This window comes from Aspergillus japonicus (genome assembly GCF_003184785.1).
Source record: "Aspergillus japonicus CBS 114.51 unplaced genomic scaffold BO86scaffold_51, whole genome shotgun sequence".
In the NCBI taxonomy this organism is placed as follows: domain Eukaryota; kingdom Fungi; phylum Ascomycota; class Eurotiomycetes; order Eurotiales; family Aspergillaceae; genus Aspergillus; species Aspergillus japonicus.
In genome coordinates, this window is record NW_020291688.1 from 39,356 (window position 1) to 58,000 (window position 18,645).

The following is an 18,645-nucleotide window of genomic DNA, read 5'->3' on the forward strand; positions in this document are numbered from 1 at the left end:
ACTGTACTGTATCTTTAGCTGAGACAGCACAGATACGGTACTTCCGGGGGCTCCGAGCGCGAGGCCTACTGAGTACTTCTCGAGACATACATCTACCAGCTGACCTGTCAAGCTCGAGTCAGATTGATAATTCCGAGAGTTCTACCAGGGTCGCAGATTCCAGTCGGCAAGGTAACCAAGATAGGCAAAATCGGGTGTTGCCGTCTATCAGCCTAGTATAAAGTCCTTGCATATAGGGGTTTGACGGGGATGAGAGACTTTTCCTCTGGCCTACAGTCGCAACAGTTTGATCCACGTTTTGTTCTGCATGATGGCCCGTGCGGTTGCATTCATTGCATATGAGACAGTTATGTCTGCATCTCGGGATACAATGGCATTCTTGTCAGTGGTAATTGTAACTGACTTGCATTGTCAACCTTATTACTTCTTCTGTTTGAAATACTGTTTAACCATCACCATACATGGGTAACCTTGCCAACTTACAGCGAGCTCTAATGAAGTTACTTCAAGTTCAATCCATGAGCAACGCTTGCAGGCATGGAATATATGCCGATGTGACTTGATACGCTGCACAGTGAGCCATTGGAGTAATTGGCAGTACGACGTACACAACCCAGCCTCTGCTTGTGCTGTAAGCAGACTTGCAAGGGGCTCTAGTATTGGGGTTTAGGTGCTCGGAGTATGGAGTATCCCGCACAATACATATAACGTACTGTACCATACATTGCTGAGTTACTGTTCTGACGTGACCACATATCTGCTGTATTGATTGTTATCTGATCCGGTAAATTACATACCAGGGGTTTGATACGGCAAGTGTCGAGGAGGGGTAAACCTTGGAAGCCATGGCCTAGCCGGGAGGGGTACGCAGAATCTTCTTTTTTTTTTTTTTTGTCTTATTGATTTTCCCTTCAGCAGTCAGACTCCTGCTATCTCCGACAACATTCCGATCCTTCTTCTAGGCAGTTCGGGCAAGAATGTCAGAGGTGGAGTCAGGCCAGGTTCTGGGTCTTCCCGGGTTGCCTTTCTTCTTGCAACCCGAGCGCACACCTGCAGAATCCAGTCCGACGACCGATGTGGGGATGCGACTGGGTATAATATCAATTCGCTCCGATGGTGGACTGGCCACTTTAGTCCGCAGCCAAGAATCGCGCGAGTCCAACGATCCATTCCGACGAAACCTTCACGCCGCCCCATTGGAGTGATAATGCAGAGTGGATTCCGCGACCGGTTTGAGACAATGACAATGATGAAATTGAAGCCCCTCTCTTCTCCCCCGGGCTTGACCGGGTAGATTTTTTTTTAATCTGATAAGATCCCAGAGACCCCCGGCGGCTGGCCCTGCCCGTCAGATTTCTCATCCACCACTTTCCGTCACAATGGCTACTGTACGGCGTCTTCAGCAGACTTTGTCTCACTTCCAGTCCCCTCGGACGACCCAGCAGCTCTCAATTGTGCAGGGTCCCACAGAGCCGGCTTTGCTCGATATCACGTTGGGTGAACTGCTGACGCTGCAGAGCCTTCACTATGGCGACTACGAATGCTTGGTCTTTCCCTGGACTGGAGCTCGCTGGACGTATACCAACCTGAACGATGAGGCCGACCGGCTGGCTCGGGGCCTGTTGGCGATGGGAATCCAGAAGGGCGACCGTATCGGTATCATGGCCGGCAACTGCGAGCAGTACATCGCGGTCTTCTTCGCCGCCGCGCGTGTGGGAGCCATTCTGGTGGTGTTGAACAACACATACACTCCTTCCGAGCTTTACTATGCTCTTGACCATACAGGTTCGTTGCACTTCTCACTTGATTGATGCAGCCTCAATGGCTGACTCAAGCGCTTTCTCCCTTCAGACGTTCGTGTGTTGTTTATGACCCCTCGCATTGGCCGTCACTCTCTGGAAGAGGTTTTGGAGAAGATGGGTCCCAAGCCCAAGCAAGCCGGCAGCTCTGTCGCATTGGAGGAGATTGTCATTTTGCGGGGCGAGTACCAGAACTTCAGCACGTACAACGACGTGATTCACCGCGGGTCATCGCTCCCCAGCTCTGCCTTGCCGAACCGCGAGATGGAATTGAGCCCCGCCGATGTCTGCAATCTCCAATTCACCAGTGGCTCAACGGGCAACCCCAAGGCTGCCATGCTAACGCATCAGTAAGTATCCATAGCCCGATGGAGATGATACAAGACATGCACATCTGGCTACTTCAGGTGTGTTGGCGAGCACCTTGACTGACCGAAGCGGCGTCTGATAGTAACCTCGTCAACAACTCACGCTTCATCGGCGACCGCATGGACCTGACCTCCTTCGACGTCCTCTGCTGCCCCCCGCCTCTGTTCCACTGCTTCGGCCTGGTGCTGGGCATGCTGGCGGTTGTGACGCATGGATCCAAGATCGTCTTCCCCAGCGAAACTTTCGACCCCAAGGCGGTTCTTCACGCCATCTCCGACGAGAAGTGCACCGCCTTGCACGGCGTCCCCACGATGTTCGAGGCGATTCTGGCCCTCCCCAAGCCCGCCAACTTCGACACCCGCAACCTCCGCACTGGAATCATCGCCGGAGCACCCGTGCCTCGGCCCCTGATGAAGCGACTCTTCGAGGAGCTGAACATGACTCAATACACCAGCAGCTACGGTAAGCGATCACGCTCTGGACAGCACCCAATGAGACGAGTTGTTAATATGTCCTTCATCTTGCACAGGTCTCACCGAAGCGTCTCCCACATGTTTCAACGCGCTCACCACGGATACCATCGAGACCCGCCTGAAGACAGTCGGAAAGGTCATGCCGCATGCGCGGGCCAAGATCATCGACGCCGAGGGTAACATCGTCCCGGTCGGCCAGCGCGGGGAGCTCTGCATCGCCGGGTACCAGTTGACCAAGGGCTACTGGAACAACCCCGACAAGACGGCCGAGACCCTAACCACCGACGCGGAGGGCACTGTCTGGCTGAAGACAGGTGACGAGGCCATCTTCACGCCGGAGGGGTACTGCACGATCACCGGTCGCTTCAAGGACATCATCATCCGCGGTACGTGGCTCACCCTCCCTTCCCTCAAACTCGTGCCCAGCTCCAAAATGACAACCGACTGACGGATCCATGGTGTGTGAACAGGCGGAGAGAACATCTACCCCCTCGAGATCGAAGAGCGCCTCGCCGCGCACCCGGCCATCGAGCTCGCCTCCGTCATCGGCGTCCCAGACCAGAAGTACGGCGAGGTGGTGGGCGCGTTCATCGCGATCGCCGCCGGCCACGAGACGACGCGGCCGTCGGTCGACGAGCTGCGCAACTGGACCCGTGAGACGCTGGGGTGGCACAAGGCCCCGCAGCATGTGTTTGTGTTCGGCGAGGAGGGCATCGACCGCACGGTCCCCGTCACGGGGAGCGGCAAGGTGCGCAAGGTCGACTTGCGCAAGGTCGCTGCTCAGGTGTTGGAGCAGCGGGGACAAGCTGTAGCTAGCGCTTGATTTTCGGTTTGGTTTACTTGGTTTAGAATGTGATAATACCCATTTTCTTTTTTGTTTATGAAACGAAACGAGGGCAGTAGGATAAAGCTTCGTCTAGTAGATTATTGGCAATGCTACACAGCGCAAGCTTGAAGAGCATTGGGAAAGTGAAGAATGGTGCAAAACGGACATCATCATCATCATCATCGTCATCATCGAGCGCCCCCCAAAGAAAAAATCTAACCTCGGAACGGAACCCAAACGGATAAGATGTGGTGTCACCGACTGGGAACTTAATCCCCATCTGATCTGATTAGATGATATGATCATCTAATCTGATTGGATAAAACCGCGCGCCCCGTGGTTGACCTGGCAGACGGTGGCATCCACATCCACACCCAGTGCCTGCCAGGTGCCCTGCCATGCACTGCGCTGCCAGACAGATAAAAAAAAAGACCCGGATCCACTTCTCGGCAGCCTCGCACGGCAAGATTTGGTCGCTTCAGAATTTCCTCCAAAGAATGAATCCCATAGGAGGCTAAATCAAACCAATCATCTGCGTCCGTCCCTCGGTTTTTCAGTGTCAAGCAAAATTCATATCCTGCTACCGGGTAAAAATGCATGGACGGGCAACAGCGGTTAACGATTAATCAATATGGATGGAGTGGGGGGGGGGGGGGGGAGAGGAGGAAACGGATGAATAGGTGGCTGGCACGATATTGAGTCAATTTCGAAGGATTTCTTGCCCATCGATGTGTGCGTGCGTGGTATTGTGGGCAGTGGCTTTTGTTTCTTGGTGGGTATTTGGGGAGGACGTTTGGGCTAGTTTTGGTTACGGGTGGGGCTTGCGGTGGGTTTGTTGTCTTGTATGTTTTGTATGAGTCAGATAATGTGTATGTATGTGTGTGTATTGGTCTTGGTAAGGTCAGAGTGGTGGTGTATTGTAATGTGGACTCTGTATTGATGATATTTGCGGGACATGGCTTAACATTGGGCTCTGGGTTGTATACAATGCAGTGCGATCCTGGAAGAACATTGAAGGAGATCTACCGCTTGCATTACAGATCAGCCTAGCATGAATCAACGTTGTTTCAATAAAGGCAGATCTATTCTTGTTGAACACCTTACACCCAGCAATACCCCGAGGTAGCCTGGCTGTCCCTTCGTATAAGGAGTATGTCCTTATTCTCGAGTCAACCAATTCCATCTTCCATCTTTACTTCCCACAACTACCACCAAAACCACACTGCCGCCCCCCCTTACCATACCACCTCCCAGCTCAATCATCATGACAATACAGTATAATATGTTATTGCGTAGAATCCAACCCAACCCATACAATCAACCACCCAATGCACACACACACTGAGCCAAGAAACCAACCCCTTCTTCACAGTCCACGCACAGAACCATATCTCTTCCATTTGTGGCCAACAATTCAGCCATCTCTCACAACCATCCGATATGGTGTAGTGGCTAACATCGCCGTCTCTCACACGGCAGCCGGGGGTTCGATTCCCCCTATCGGAGTACGCTTTTTGGGGTCTTCTTTTTTGCTCCAGCTTTCGTTTGGTGTTGACGATGTAGTCAAGATTAGATCGAATCCTATGGGGGTCTGGGGATTCAAGTTTTGGGGGAGTGATGCAGCATTGTTGGTAGCTGCTTGCGGCCCGTGGTCGTGGGATCCTCTTTTGTGTGGTTGGCGTGTTGGGGGCTGCGTGCCATGTCATTTGGCTGGCACTGCGTCTGTGATCTACCTGTCGAGTATGTTGATGGGTTTGGGCATTGGCTGAGGTGAGGATCTTAGACTTGGTAGAACTTGATATTCTTTATCCAAATGAATGGTGCTGCTTGCTGAGATATTCTAGAGACTCTGGGACAGTACGGAGTCTGCAGGTGCGCGATGGAGGCTATCATGCCGTGGTACATGCAACCCTGACCCTAATATACAGTACAACAACGGTCCAAATCAGTGTATATGTATATCATAACGAAATCTACAATGTCTATAGTAATCACCAAGCCAAACACTCCCACACCGCCGCCGCAACTTTCAGGCGGGACTCCTCCCTAAACCCTAAACACCGTCCCCGGCACCAACTCAACAACCGCCGTTCTGCCCCCCGCAACAACCTCAACCGTAACCTGCGCCCTCGCCTCCACCTCCACCGGCCCATCCCTCTCCCAGTTCACCCTCACCTCCCCAGCCGGCGTCCACAACCACCCCTCCGCCTGCGCCACCAGCTCCCTGCGCGGCTCGATCCGGACCCGCACTCCCTTAACCCCCGGCGTCACCGGCGTCACGCCGAACACCTGCGTCACCAGCTCATTGACGGGACAAGCACTCCAGCCATGACAATCACTGCGGGCATTGACATCGTCCTCCGCCCAGGTCGTCAAATTCTCCGCCATCATGGCGCGCCACGGCGCGAGGAGGCGGTGGAACACGTCCGCGTAGACGCCGGCCTTCTCAGCGGCGCGGAAGACGTAGAACTTCATCGCGTAGGAGCACTGCGGAAGAGCCGTGTCCTCGACGCACCGGCGCATGAGGCTCGCGGCGTCCGGCCCCGTGATGGTCTCCGACAGAATGGCGAAGATCTGCGTGTGCTGGCTGTACTCCTCCACCCCGGGGCCGTCCGTGTACAGCCCGTCCCTCCGGCCGAGACAGTGCTGGTTCACAGCGGCGCGGAGGGCCGCGGCGCGCGCCCGGTATTCCGCGGCGGTGTCGGGGCGGGCCGCGAAGGTGCACAGGTCCGCCGCGTGCAGGAGGGCCATCGCGTATAGGAGGCTGTTGATGGTCGCTGCGCCGGCGCTGCGGGGGTGGTAGGCGGGCGGCATGCACGACTGGAAGATCTGGCCGGGCACGAGCCATTCTTTGACCCAGTCGATGAAGGGCCAAGTGTTCGGCGCGAATTGCCCGACGAGCCCCCGGCGGTCGAGGCGCTGCGAGAAGTGGTCCAGGATGCTGTCGACCGTCCCCAAATACCGGCGCACGAGGGTCGGGTCGCCGAAGTACCGCATGTGGTCGTGCACCATCAGGATGAAGTAGAGGGAGAACTGTGGGATCTGTTTGAGCGGGAGCCCCGTGGGGTATTGCGCGATGATGAGGCCGTCGGCGGTGCGGCTGGCGTGGAACTCCTCCATGGTCTTGCGGGCTAGGCAGTCGTCCGGCGAGAGCTGGTAGCCGAAGAGCATCTGCAGCCGCGAGTCGGATGCGAACTGGTTCTGCTCGTAGAAGGGGCAATCCTCGAAGGTCTCATGGCGGCAGTTCTTGAGGGTGTGGAGGCTTATGTCCCAGATCTTGGTAAGTTCGTCCCCGGCTTGGATCTTCGTCTTGATTTCCAGCGGGTACGATGTCTCGCGCAGGGAGATCCGGCTCAGGGTTAACGGTTGGTCGGTCGTGGTGATCTTGATCTGCACGTAGCGAAAACAGCGGAACCAGAATGGCTCGAAGGAGTGCGTCCCCTGGCCCGCCGTGACGGTGTAATAGTCCCTCGGCCCGTAAAGACGACCGCTGACGTCCGCGCGGTTGGCTTTGGTTCGTGGCATGGGGAAAGGAGCGGTATCCACCCCGAGGTCCTTCTCGTAGCACTCCGCATACAACACTGTCAGACGTGCGCCTGACCCTCCACTGAACGCCAGGTTGATGAAAGCAGTCATGAGGCTGTCCACGCTCAAGTCAACCGTTACGCTCTCACCTGCCGGGACGACGACAGGCTGACCAGCAGATAATAGCGCTTCCCAGTCCTCCGCTGCAATTGCCCCGGAAGACTTGGCGACTCCGTCGAACCTGCACGGTATCTCCGGCAGAGGAGGGATCGGCCGCGGGCTAAGCTGCCAATGGCTCACGATGGGCATCATTTTGACCGCGTTCGACTGCACGACAGCAGACTCCCATGCGGAGTCATCGTATCCAGCGTCGTGCCAACCACGCAGGGCCGGATCCTCCTCGACCCGCTCATTGTTCGCCATGAACGGCGGCCCGAGCAGGAAATTCCACCCCGCGTGCGGGATGACCTGCACGGATTTCTGCTCCCAGCATTTCCACGACACATCGCTGGAGATTGGAAGATCCTATAGACTCACATCAGCACACTGTTCTTGTGAAAAAGCAACGCGGGCAATGGAGCCCCCGCACAGCAACCAACCCACCTCCCTGGCCGAAGAGAGCATAAACCCCGGCAACGGCGAGCTGACGATCGAGGACGAGCCGGCCACGATACTCGAGTAGCGCAGGACCCGGGCACTGACTACGTTCGCGCCGGCGACGAGGTACGGACGAATGTCCACCGTCTCGTAGTACCACTTGCCGGGATGCGATTTGCAGGGCCCGAAGCTGACGCTGCGCCCGTTGACGAACAGGCGATATCGACTGTCGGCGGAGACGTGCACGAGGCAGTCGTGGTCATTGCGAGCGGTGCCCGGCCATTGGAAGGTTTTGCGGAAAAGAAAGTATCGGCCGGGCTGGTTGTCCTCTTCCAGGTAGTGCGGGACCCAGATCCATGGGGCGGACAGGGCCCAATCCGTGCTTGTCATTGCTGTGGCTGCTGGTGTGGCTGCTGGTGTTGCACCGCAGAGGTTTTATATATCATTGTGAGCGAGTGGTGGGAGTTGACAAGGATGGATTTAAGCAACAGCCGTGGGGAGCTCGGATAACCCGCTCGGTCAACCATTACCCCGGATGATTGATGATTCCCCCCCGCACTCGGCTATTCCGGCTCTCTCGTCAGCGCTCAACTGGCGGGGTACATACATACTCGGTACATACTGGGTTAGTTTACTAGACAGAAGACTGAACGTGGTGAGAGGCTGAGATCTATCTTCATGTTGTGTATTTTGCATTCTATATCAGGCGTAATAATACATCTAAGCAACCGCTAAATCCAACCAATCCACTAACTCGCCCGATGTGGTTTTTATACAAAGGCTTCTAGACAGATCGCCAATCGTACCGATTGTAGTCCTCCCGTACCGCCTCCCCCTCCGGGACCTCCGCCGGATCAGCTGGGTTGGTCCTCTTGACATAAGCCTCCGGCGGCGCCCACAGCATGTTCCAAACCTTGGGGTTATTCAAGGAGCTCTGCGGCTGGAGCGGGCCGAAGCGGAAGGTGCCCTCCTGTTCTTCCGACGGCAGACGCATGTAGTAGCGCACGCTCTCCGGGATCTCCTGACGGACATGGCTGATCATGATGAGGGCCTGCTCATCGGAGAGACCGCCGAAGCGAGACTCCGGGCCAAGCCCGTTTTCAAGGAAGTCAATGCACTTGTCACGTAGACCGGTGCTCATTCCGGAGAACGCCTCATCGAGGATGACGATATCAGGTCGATGAACCAAAGCGCGCAGGAAAAGAGCAAGCCTCTGGATATCGGGCGGTAACTGCCCATACGTAGTCATGTCGGCCCATTCCAACTCAGCGCCAGGGGGACTGAACACCTTTCTGAAGTGGTAAGCATCGTGCAACGGGAACATCTTGCCAGTGGCTTGCGTAATGACCCCCCTTTTGCGACCTGGGAGATTGCGCGGGAGCGCTAGGGCAGCGCCGATCTCAGGCTTGAAATACTCCAGGATGGCCTCCACGTCCAGATCGCGCTCGTAGTCCATCTTCGGCCGCGACAAGAAGGTCTCAGCAAAGCCGGATTCGATAACTTCCCGCAGGGTTAGTTGATGGGGAAAGAAAGCCTGGACTTCGGGCGAGGAGTGACCAATGCGCCGCTGAAGTTCAAAGATGGAGATGCCCGGTTTGCCTTCTTCAGGCAGACGGGAGCGGCCGAAAAGACGGATGGGAAGCGCATATGTCTGAGGGTGGTCGGAGGTGATGAGCGAGAGGAGTGTCGTCTTGCCGGATCCGTTGGCACCGAGGATAATCCAGCGCTGGCCGCGACGCACCGTCCAGTGGAGACCCTCTTTCAATTCGCCGTCAACAGACTGTGACCAATTGCCCAGAACGGCCTTGTCTCCATACTGCACGCGAACCCCTTCCATTTCGATCAAGGGTTCGCCACCTCGGAGCGGATGGGGCTTGGCTGGCGCGGAGCTTTCGGACAGAGAAGATGGTGAAAACCCCCTTAAAAACTCGTGCATGTATTCCCGGGTCATGGTCGTTGCCGCTTTCTGAGTAGATCTAACGTAGCTTCCTTCGGTGTTCCTCTGTATCCTGTTGTAGCCGTCCAGGACATCTGCCTCATACGGTGGATTGGCAAGGATTTGTGACAAGCCGAAGCGGCGAGATTGGGCGAAATGTGCCCATACATTGGCCAATTGATGGGCATGTGCTCGACGCCCCGCGTATATCACGCCTTGGTTGTCGCCGAGTATGACAACATGACTGATCCAGTCTGGCAACGGGTCTTGTGGACGGAATGAGAGAATCAACCGGGGTTCTGCCTTGCGGGCGAGGCGGCGGAGGAGTTCCGACATTCTTGCGAGGGATTCAGGATCCAGGCCCACTAGAAGCGGTTTGAATCAGTGAGTGATCCGGCGCTGGACATCATGGGCCAGGAAGAGGACTTACTGAAAGGATCGTCAAGAAGTAGCACTTCCGGTTTCTTCAGCAGGGCTTTGGCGACCCGGGCTCGTCGCATTTGACCGTTGCTCAAGTTGGCCACCGGCATGTCCAGAAGCTCAGCTAGCCGCAGATCCTTGATGACCCGGGCGAGCAACTCCTCGTCATCAATGGTACCACCTTGCTCCTCCGGGAGCGGGTTCAACGAGGTCTGGCCGCGGAGAAATTGGCGCACCGTCCAGTCCGTCTCCTCCCGCAAACTCTCATACCGAGCACTCAGATAGGCGCCCCGCGTGCCCCCATTGGCTGCGGAGCCTTCTCCGCTAAACCCCAGGTATCTGATCGCATTGTCTGGGTATCGCGCTCGGGGATTGCGCTGGGCGATCTCATCGGTGAGAAGGTACGGGTAACTCCGGCCGTTGGGGGGGTCAGGTATGTACTTGCCGGCAAGGATTTCGAGGAACTGAGTCCTGTCAGAGCGCCCGACAACGGCCCAGGTCTGAATTTCGAAATTATCCTCCTCTAAAGCCTCGCTCGGCAGGGTGAAATCGACCTCTTTGAACACGGTCGGGTTTATGCCTCGGGCTTTGTCTTGAGGGGTGGGAGCAGTCTTGTAAAAGGTCGTGTTCTTAATAGAGATCAGCGGCGGAGAGAGAGAGGATGAGAAGCGGATGATCGAATGCGAGAGCGGTACTGACCGGAGAGGCCTTATCCTGCAGGCCCGCCGGAGCATGACGGTGCACGTATCAAAGTAACAATGCTGGAATTCAAGCAAAGTCCAGTCGATCTGGGCGCATCGTTGGATTTCGCCGTACTTCGCCCGGTTTCGGCAGGGAGGGGGATCTGCCGTATTCACGTGACATCACGTGTGCTAACTCATCACCTTCATGCCTCAGGCCACAACGCTTAGAATTGGTCTGTGCTGCCACTCAGATATCACAGGACGTTAGGTAACTCTAACTCGTGAAATAGAGAGAATGATTTCCGTGTTTTTAAGAGAAAGAAACAATATGTGATTTCAATATATACATAGAAATTAACCAAGAGTAAAGAGGAAGATAAAAGACCAGAATCGAAGGTGAATGCGGGCTAGCGCCGTTGTTCACCTCCCTGGACATTCTTCCAAGAACCCGCATAATGATGCGAGACCAGGTAGGGTCCCTGGTCCTCGGGGTACCCGCCCTGCAGTGCTGCATATGCCGCCTGCGGCAAAACCAGCACGTCCCCAAGCAGCCTCGGCTCATGCAAGTTGGTGATATTTGACCGGTCCACCGTCTCGCGCAGCGTATGCGAGAGACTCCGGAGTAGCGCCACGGTGATGGCCTGCGGACCACTCGCGTCCACAACGTCGGGAATCATTTCCATCGTCACCCCAGAGAGCGACACATTGTGCGATTGTGCGATCCCCTCCATTTGGTGCATCACATACTCGATCGCCGCCTCAAAGTGATTCAGCCTGGGTTTGGCCATCATTGTCCAACTGGCGAACTGCCATCCGTCAAATTCCAGTCCGACTACCACGTTGACCTGCTCCTTCACCCAGATGTTGCCATCATCCTTGACAAATACGTCGGGGATCCACTCCGCGATAGGTGCTTCGCAAGTGACATCCAAGTCGCTCCAGATGCCCCCATCGGCATAGAGAATCAACAAGCGAAGGAGATCGGCGCGGATGATCGGGACCTGGATCTGCTGGTAGAGATCTGCCACCTCGGGCCACTCGTCTCGGAAGGTCTCTTCGACGTAAGCGAGGGCACTGTCGTCGGAAAGGATCTCGTGGCGGAGGGACGGGTTGAGCGCATGCCACGATTGGATATAGCTCTGGATGTCCGGAGAAACGCCTTTGGGCCCCGACTTTTGCCACAGCTTCAGAGGAAAGGCGGTTGGAGTTGAGGTTGGGGTTGGGGTTGGGGTTGGGGTCGCTGCTGAGATCGGGAGTGTGGTCCAGGTGGGTTCAGTGGCGCTAGTTGGTTCGGATGACGGAGTAGGAGTAGGTGATAAGAAGCCCTGTTGTTGCTGGTCCGGTTCTTGTTGCTCTCGTTGCTGCTGCTGGGCCGGGGTTGTATTGACGGCGAATGCACTAGTGACCACCGGCTGGTGGAGTACACGGTGGAAGAGATAGAAGTTGAGGAGGAGAAGTGTCGAAAGGGCCAGAGTGACCGGGCGACTGAGCGAGAGGATCATTATGATCGATTATTGCTTTGGTACTGGACTTGTATTATATAGTGAGTTGGCTCAATCCTTTTCGAGGCGTGCGGTTTGAAGCAGTAGCAGTAGCGAGAAGAGGTCTCGTCGGGTAATTGTGGCAGAGCGTTGGTTGGTGGTGTCATAAGAATAGATGGTAAAGACTGACTTCACGGTTCATTGACCGATAGATAGATAGACAAGAAAGCAAAGCGAGCGAAGGTTTCAACACAAGCAAAGAAATGGGCTGAAGGAAGATTAGAGGATAAGGTGGAATGGGATGAGGTTCATCCCAAAAGGATATGGGGAGGGGGGGGGAGAAGTGAGTAAGTGACGACGAGAGGAGAGAGCGAGGGCGACAACCTATAGTTATCTTTCATTCGGACATGACTGCATATGTAGTAAGATTAATGGATTCACCCAGGGTTCGACTGGGTCGAAGGGTCGGGCTAATCCCCTTTCTCCTTTAATCTACTCGAATACATTGTGCTTAGGTTCGCTGTAGCGTAAATTGGATTTGCCTCGCCCATTTCCTGATAGGGGCTGGCTGGACAATGCTGGGGGCGGTTTGGGTGAAAGCGGGCGACAAGTGGGAAAGCGATTGCGGGCTAGTCGTTCCAAGTCGGCAAGATTTGCTTCCTGAGATGGGCCTGTCTTACCTGTTGGGGTGCTGAGTACCGTATAGGTAGGGTGGTATTTCTTGATTTCCACCAGAGTGGATCCTCATGGGTCTCAAAGCAAATTGCTGCTCGATCCGATGGGCAGATCCGTTGGAACATTGGAACCTTTTTCTTTCACTTGGCGCCATTGTCGGTGAAGAATGAAGACAGAGCACCCTGGATGGGCGGATGAGCAGATGGGCAGATGGGGATTGAGACGAGAGTTGATCGAAGTCCAAATCAGGGTTGAGGGACCCTGTTCGATCTCTGACATGCTAAGCATTTGATGGATGGAGCATGACGGACGGACGGACGGACGGACGGGGTCTGACCATTTTGGCACGCCAGCCGGTCAGGTTGGCCTGAGGCTAGACTAGTGGCGCTAAGAAGGAAAAGGAGGAAAAGGAAAAGCAAATGGAAAAAAGGAAAAAGGGTCTGAGCCGGTTCCGGATCTTGTCGCATTGGCTCACAGTGGGTTCCATGCGTTCCGTGGGTTCAGCGAATGTGACTTCGTATTTTTATTTCTCCTAGACTGATTGCTGCTGTGCGTGCCGTGGAGAATTTGGTTTAGCCGGTCTTACTGACTTACTCGTAGTGCCCACGTACTGCGGTCTGGACAGTCCTCGGCCCTTGCAGAGCGGCAATGTTGAATGGGCGGCTATTTTTAGTCACCGGAAACCAGAAGCTACCGACCGTATATCAACATAAAGTTCGCATGTGCGGATGATAAACCATGAATTATGTATGTATGTACTGTATGTGGTACTCAAGATGTGTACCCGTAGATCACAGAATAAGCCCTCGTTGAAATATTTGGGCATATAGCAAGCAAGCAGGCAGGGTGGGAGGCACGATGGCCCCCAACGCAAACAACGCAAACAGATCATCAGAAAGAAGGTCCCCCAAGCGCCTACACATGGATTATACAAAAAGACCGTCAATTGATCGCAATTGCCCACTTAGCCGAGCAGGGTTCAAGAGAGCTAGCAAAGCGTTGCGCATAGGCCTTGAGATTCAGATGGAGGAGGGATAAGGCTCGGAGTCGCCCCCATCAACTCGGCCCCCGGTGTGCCGAGAAAAGGGGCCGTTTGAAGATGGAATGAATGAATAAGAAGTGCCGGAGACCGTGTTGAATTCCAACTAGATGCTAGAGTCCAACACGCTTGGCGAATTAATAATTGTGGCCGTGATAGGTTGACGCTCGGTGATGGTACATGCTCCCCGCATATTCCGAATCCGCATCGGCGTAGATCGTCTGCCGGCGATCCTCTTCGGGAAGGAGCTCCTTAACCTCCCATGTGTTGGGCTTGATTCCCACAGAGAACTCGAGGTCCTCTTTCGTGATATAGTCCCAGAACTGGATACCGCCGTTAGAGATCCAGTCTGTCACATAGAGATAGCATGTGCTTACCTTGTACACCATCATGACCGCTAACAGATTACACAGCGTTGCGAAGAAGAGTCCGTCCATATAATGCTGCACGTTATCGCAAATCGCATCGCTGAACGCATAAAGAAGGACCTGCCCACAGATGAAAACCACAAGACCGAAAGCGATATGGCCCAACGGCCAGCGGTCCTCGAGGGTGTTGAGGACAAGCAGTAGCTGCATGACCAGGTAAATCACGATGAAGATGGCATTCACAAGGTACAGCACAACAAACATGCCGATGGTGTTTGTAGGGCCGAGGCTGCCCCACGACTTGAAGGTAGCGAGGGAGACAAGGAAGGAGACGACGAACATGGCGGCCGAACTGAGTCGCACGAGCCAGACAGATAGAGTGGTGCCATCTTCATAGAGCTGGAATCCCACGAAGCCGTTGATAAGCAACGAGGTACAAAGTGCCGAGGCCAAGCCGTTTTGTACAGCAGTAAAGTAAGGAAACGAGCTACTTCCTGGGGGTGTCACGCCTGCATCCAGGATCAAAGAACACATAGTCAAGAGCAGGTAGATGTAGAAAAAGGTCAGAATTTCCTTGCGGCCTGTATGCCATCATGGCTCTTCGTTAGCGAAATCCCACTATGCGACAGAGGGAATATCCGACAGCGATGGCAAGACCATACCAACAGCAGTGAACTTCGAACGAATGTGCAAAATCATGATCACCGTCATACCAAGGGCGATGATATGGACGAACGAAGCGGCGCCCTCGAAAATGATAGTGTTGGCCAGTTCGATGTTGCGTGCATAGCAGTTGGGAATAATGCCCGTTAAGCCGGATATCGAGGATGGCGGGCCCACCAAGGAGCACAGAGGCAATGGTGCCTTCTCACAGATTGAGTCGAAGTCGCCGAACCCCATTTTGTCTTCGAAAAGTTCCTTGAACAAGAAGCGGGGAGGAGGATGTCACGGGCGATCGCCTGGTCAGAAAAGGTTCCTTGCAAGGTAAATAAGATGGGCGGGCCTCTGACCCGGTCTCCACAACAACAGGTGACAAAGAGTTGGCGTCGCTGCTCCTATTACCGGGCAGCGCCTCGAAGATGCCACACCGCTGGGAAGTGGGAAGAAAAGGCAGCAGGAAGAAGATCTTAAAAACGAATGTAAAATGAATCGTGAAGACCCTTGTCGGGAACAGATGGACGGGGACGCACACACGAGGGGTTCAGGGAGAGTGGGAAGATGAGGCGGAGACCCTCATTTCCCCGTCTGGATTGCGATAGCGCAGCGTATCACGGGGTGGTGGAAAAAAAGGATGTGCTGCTATTTTAGGAATAGTGTGGAGGGTTCCAGACACACAGCACGTGATCGCGGAGATACCCGCCAGCAGCGCCTGAGGCATCCCGCATCTCATGCTTTTGTGTACCTTCATTTGTCTTATCAAGTACTCAACTCACAATACATGCAAGAAATTGGGGAGCAACTCCGTCCAGCTGCATTTACTCTCTATCTACTGACTGCGAGCTTTGTTTAGCTCAAAACAATGGAGACAAACGGAAGAATCAGACCAAGCCTGATTGTGTCCTTGGTTGTATCAGTGAAAGAACAACCGCGACAATGCCATTGTGGCCGTCAACCAGATCATTCATGCTCAGATAATAAGCACTCTTTCTGGCCACGGCAGGTCCTGGGAGACGATACCAGGTGGAAGATTGTTTGCGGAAATCTGCTTCGATCTGACCTGCACAATTGAAGCTCAACCCCGAGTACCTGACGTCCTCCGATATGTTTCGGCAGCCATGGACAAAGGGCCGAATAATATAAGTAACAAACATTCGCATCTTTCCCCAGTCCTTGACTACCTTGAGAGTCTGTCATGATCCAATACCGCACAATTGATCGGAACAATATACTTCAGACGAATATTTCTACTTTTCCATTCTGAAGACCCCGAAGTCTGTGACTCGTGAGGCACCAAATAATATACTAAACCATTCCTCTCTCCACGAACGCCCCGAAAGATTGACTAACCAGTGAGCAAAATCAGAAGAAGACTTCAAAATGTCGAACTACAACAACAACAACCGCAATCACAACCGCACCAATAATAGCAACAACAGCAACCGCAACAACAACAATAATAATAACAACAATAATAATCGCAATAATAACAATCGCAACAACAACAACAACAACCGTCTCTCTTTGCACGAACTCCAGCAGGACAAGGAGGTCCTCGACCATCTCCGCGACAGGAATGAGTCGCCCGAAGTCAAGGCGGAGTGGTTCTACCAGACCCTCGACCACAACAAGACGCAGCTGACCCATGCCGAGCAGAAGGCGGTTAATCTCGACACGGAGAACACCCAACTCAAGGACCAGCTGCTTGCGCTGACGAAGGCCCTGACCGAGACGGAGAAGCAATGGAGCCGCAAAGAACAGGCGTTGCGCCAGGAGCTCCAGGCGAGCAACAAAAGAGGCAAACGGCACGAGAAGAACTTCATCAAGTCGAAAAGAGAGAACGCCAACCTGAAAGTGAGAACTGCGAGGCAGGAAGAGCTGTTCAATGAGGCCCGGGAGAGGTGTCGGCAGATGGGCCAAAATGCTAAGCATCGCAACAAGAGCTTGAAGGACTTGCAGAACCAGCTTGTCCGGTACAGCAAGGAAGTAGGAGAGGCGAAAAAAGAACTGCACCAAAGTTTGCAGAGAAGCAGCTCTAGTGACGAAAGCGTCGAATCGCTGAACGACAAGTTGGAGGAGGAGAACTCGTGTCTCAATGAGAAGCTCCGCCGTGCAGTTCGAATGGCATCTGCCCAGGACGACGCCCTATACCTGGTTGCGAAGGGCAAGTCGAAGGAAGAGATACAGAACAAGAACAAAAAGAATGACAGCAAAAGAAATAGCCAACAAGACGACGAGATGGTTGATGTCCTGGATGAATCGAACCGAAGTCACCTCCTGGAGGGATTCAGCCAGAAATTAGCGGCCTTTACCAACTACGCCAAAAGATCCCACGGCTACGATACAGCCTACGATCATGACATGGCAGATTTGTCCGCGGATCCGCATAACGACCCCCGGACTGGGAAGAGATGGTGGCGCGGGGAAGAGGAGGAGACCCCAGATGAGAGGAAGAAGCGGAAGAAGCGGGAGATCCCCCAGAGCATGGTTGCCCAGCTCTGGAACCAACCCCGGGAGAACATGCTGGTGGATCAGGGCTCCAGCGTGTGGGTGGAAGAGCCCCGGGTGCCGCTCTACCTGCCACCGACCCCAACCGAGCCCCGATTCGAGGCGAGATTGCGCAAACGGGGGTTCGCGGACTTCAGTCTGGAAGGCGAAGCCATGGCGCCGGACCCTATTCTGGAGATGGGCGACCACCTCAAGCGCATGCGCATGGGCGACTTGGAGTTCGACTTCGAGTGGCCGTCCCAGGCGCCGGACAGCGGGTTCATGGCCATCACGAAGATGCTGGACGACATGAACGTCTCGCGGACCTACCTCGACGAGATCACCCCGGAGACGGCGCTCGAGCAGTTCCTGGTGGTCATCCAGACCGCGATGACGACGGAGATGCAGCGCACGCCGACGATCGAGGAGCTCCTCGAGAAAGTCGTCTGGTACCTGAAGGATGCCTCGGCCGTCAACTTCAACCAGCTCCAGAGCCGGTTGCAGCAGTCGCAAGCGCCGGCGTTACCGCCGCCGCCCCTGGTCCCCGAGGCGCGGGTCATCTCCGTCAAGCAGCCAACCGAGCAGGCGTCCACAGCGCCGACCAAGGTCCTCCCCCGCGAGAAGACCCGGTTCGTCGGCCCCAGCTACCTCCCGCCCAAGCACAAGCCCACCATGCTCCGCAGCAGCTTCCCCACCACCGCCAAGGAATGGACGAAGCTGTCCGCCGACCAAGACTACCGGAAGGAGGCCGAGGTCCATAAAGCCGCCGACCCGTCCGAGTCCGAGTACGTTCTCCAGCCCCACGAGCCGCGCGACTTCCGGAAGTTCGGCGGCGCCATCGACTTCGATCCGCCGAAGCAGCGCCCCTGGCTGCGGCGGCTGGGCTACGCCGGAGGGTTCTGCGCTTTGGTCTACATCGCGCTCAGCCGGTACTACGCGGCGCAGAATCCGGCCTCGCTCTGGATGGACTCCAATGAGGTGCCCCTGGAGCTCCTGCGGGTGTTGCGCAAGAGCCACTTTGACGAGCGCGAGATCGTGCAGATCATGCGGTATGGTGCGGCTAGATTTGCGGATATTAATGCGGGGATATTGGGCTGAAATGTCAAGGTAAGCAAGGGGTGGTATATAGGCAAAGTGGTTAGATCTGGGCTGCTGGATCATGCTGGCCTAGATGCTTGGGTATGGCAGGGGGGTCCAAGTAGGACGTAGCTCGTGATATATATAGACCTATACCGGCAGTAGCGGTGAGTATGCCATGATTGTTATGAGATCAGGTAATACGTACAGTACCGACTAGACTCGCGAGCCGA

General features: G+C 54.9%; 6 protein-coding genes and 1 non-coding gene across 7 annotated transcripts; 3 read left to right on the forward strand and 4 right to left on the reverse strand.

Annotated features, from left to right (window-relative positions):
• Positions 1-908: 908 nt before the first annotated feature.
• Positions 909-3,464, forward strand: sidI (putative long-chain-fatty-acid-CoA ligase; the record flags this gene model as incomplete). Its single annotated transcript, XM_025670165.1, has 5 exons — positions 909-1,785; positions 1,852-2,149; positions 2,251-2,630; positions 2,698-3,027; positions 3,112-3,464. The coding sequence occupies exons 1-5, from the start codon at positions 1,380-1,382 to the stop codon at positions 3,462-3,464; spliced, it is 1,767 nt and encodes a 588-aa protein (XP_025524823.1). The 5' UTR covers positions 909-1,379.
• Positions 3,465-4,901: 1,437 nt separating this feature from the next.
• BO86DRAFT_t227 lies at positions 4,902-4,973 on the forward strand. The gene has a single exon. It is a non-coding gene; the product is annotated as a tRNA-Glu (tRNA).
• A 540-nt stretch (positions 4,974-5,513) lies between these two features.
• Positions 5,514-7,979, reverse strand: BO86DRAFT_458124 (putative rhamnosidase B; the record flags this gene model as incomplete). Its single annotated transcript, XM_025677268.1, has 2 exons — positions 5,514-7,517; positions 7,596-7,979. 2 exons carry the CDS (start codon positions 7,977-7,979, stop codon positions 5,514-5,516), a joined length of 2,388 nt encoding a protein of 795 aa, XP_025524824.1.
• Positions 7,980-8,272: 293 nt separating this feature from the next.
• On the reverse strand, positions 8,273-10,738 carry BO86DRAFT_449980 (putative ABC transporter). The gene is made up of 2 exons (XM_025676765.1): positions 9,956-10,738; positions 8,273-9,890 (listed from the first exon to the last, which is right to left on the reverse strand). Exons 1-2 carry the CDS (start codon positions 10,677-10,679, stop codon positions 8,374-8,376), a joined length of 2,241 nt encoding a protein of 746 aa, XP_025524825.1. The 5' UTR covers positions 10,680-10,738; the 3' UTR covers positions 8,273-8,373.
• Positions 10,739-11,044: 306 nt separating this feature from the next.
• On the reverse strand, positions 11,045-11,839 carry BO86DRAFT_278975 (glycosyltransferase family 32 protein; the record flags this gene model as incomplete). The annotated part of the gene is made up of 1 exon (XM_025667306.1): positions 11,045-11,839. A coding segment is annotated over one exon (795 nt), but the record flags the coding sequence as incomplete, so codon positions are not given.
• Positions 11,840-13,510: 1,671 nt separating this feature from the next.
• On the reverse strand, positions 13,511-15,434 carry BO86DRAFT_391383 (chitin synthase export chaperone). Its single transcript, XM_025672577.1, has 3 exons — positions 14,854-15,434; positions 14,201-14,772; positions 13,511-14,146 (listed from the first exon to the last, which is right to left on the reverse strand). The coding sequence occupies exons 1-3, from the start codon at positions 15,089-15,091 to the stop codon at positions 13,961-13,963; spliced, it is 996 nt and encodes a 331-aa protein (XP_025524827.1). The 5' UTR covers positions 15,092-15,434; the 3' UTR covers positions 13,511-13,960.
• A 756-nt stretch (positions 15,435-16,190) lies between these two features.
• On the forward strand, positions 16,191-18,480 carry BO86DRAFT_391385 (uncharacterized protein). Its single transcript, XM_025672578.1, has one exon. It carries the CDS (start codon positions 16,229-16,231, stop codon positions 18,431-18,433), a length of 2,205 nt encoding a protein of 734 aa, XP_025524828.1. The 5' UTR covers positions 16,191-16,228; the 3' UTR covers positions 18,434-18,480.
• Positions 18,481-18,645: the final 165 nt, after the last annotated feature.

Bases quoted from the DNA above. Each gene is read 5' to 3' on its own strand.
- BO86DRAFT_449980 (XM_025676765.1), bottom strand. From the start codon at position 10,679: ATGCTCCGGCGGGCCTGCAGGATAAGGCCTCTCCGGTCAGTACCGCTC. The intron at 9,891-9,955 runs GTAAGTCCTCTT...AACCGCTTCTAG, and splicing joins ACTTCTTGACGATCCTTTCA to TGGGCCTGGATCCTGAATCC.
- BO86DRAFT_391383 (XM_025672577.1), bottom strand. From the start codon at position 15,091: ATGGGGTTCGGCGACTTCGACTCAATCTGTGAGAAGGCACCATTGCCT. The intron at 14,773-14,853 runs GTATGGTCTTGC...GATGGCATACAG, and splicing joins TTCGAAGTTCACTGCTGTTG to GCCGCAAGGAAATTCTGACC. The intron at 14,147-14,200 runs GTAAGCACATGC...GGCGGTATCCAG, and splicing joins CGGTCATGATGGTGTACAAG to TTCTGGGACTATATCACGAA.
- BO86DRAFT_391385 (XM_025672578.1), top strand. From the start codon at position 16,229: ATGTCGAACTACAACAACAACAACCGCAATCACAACCGCACCAATAAT.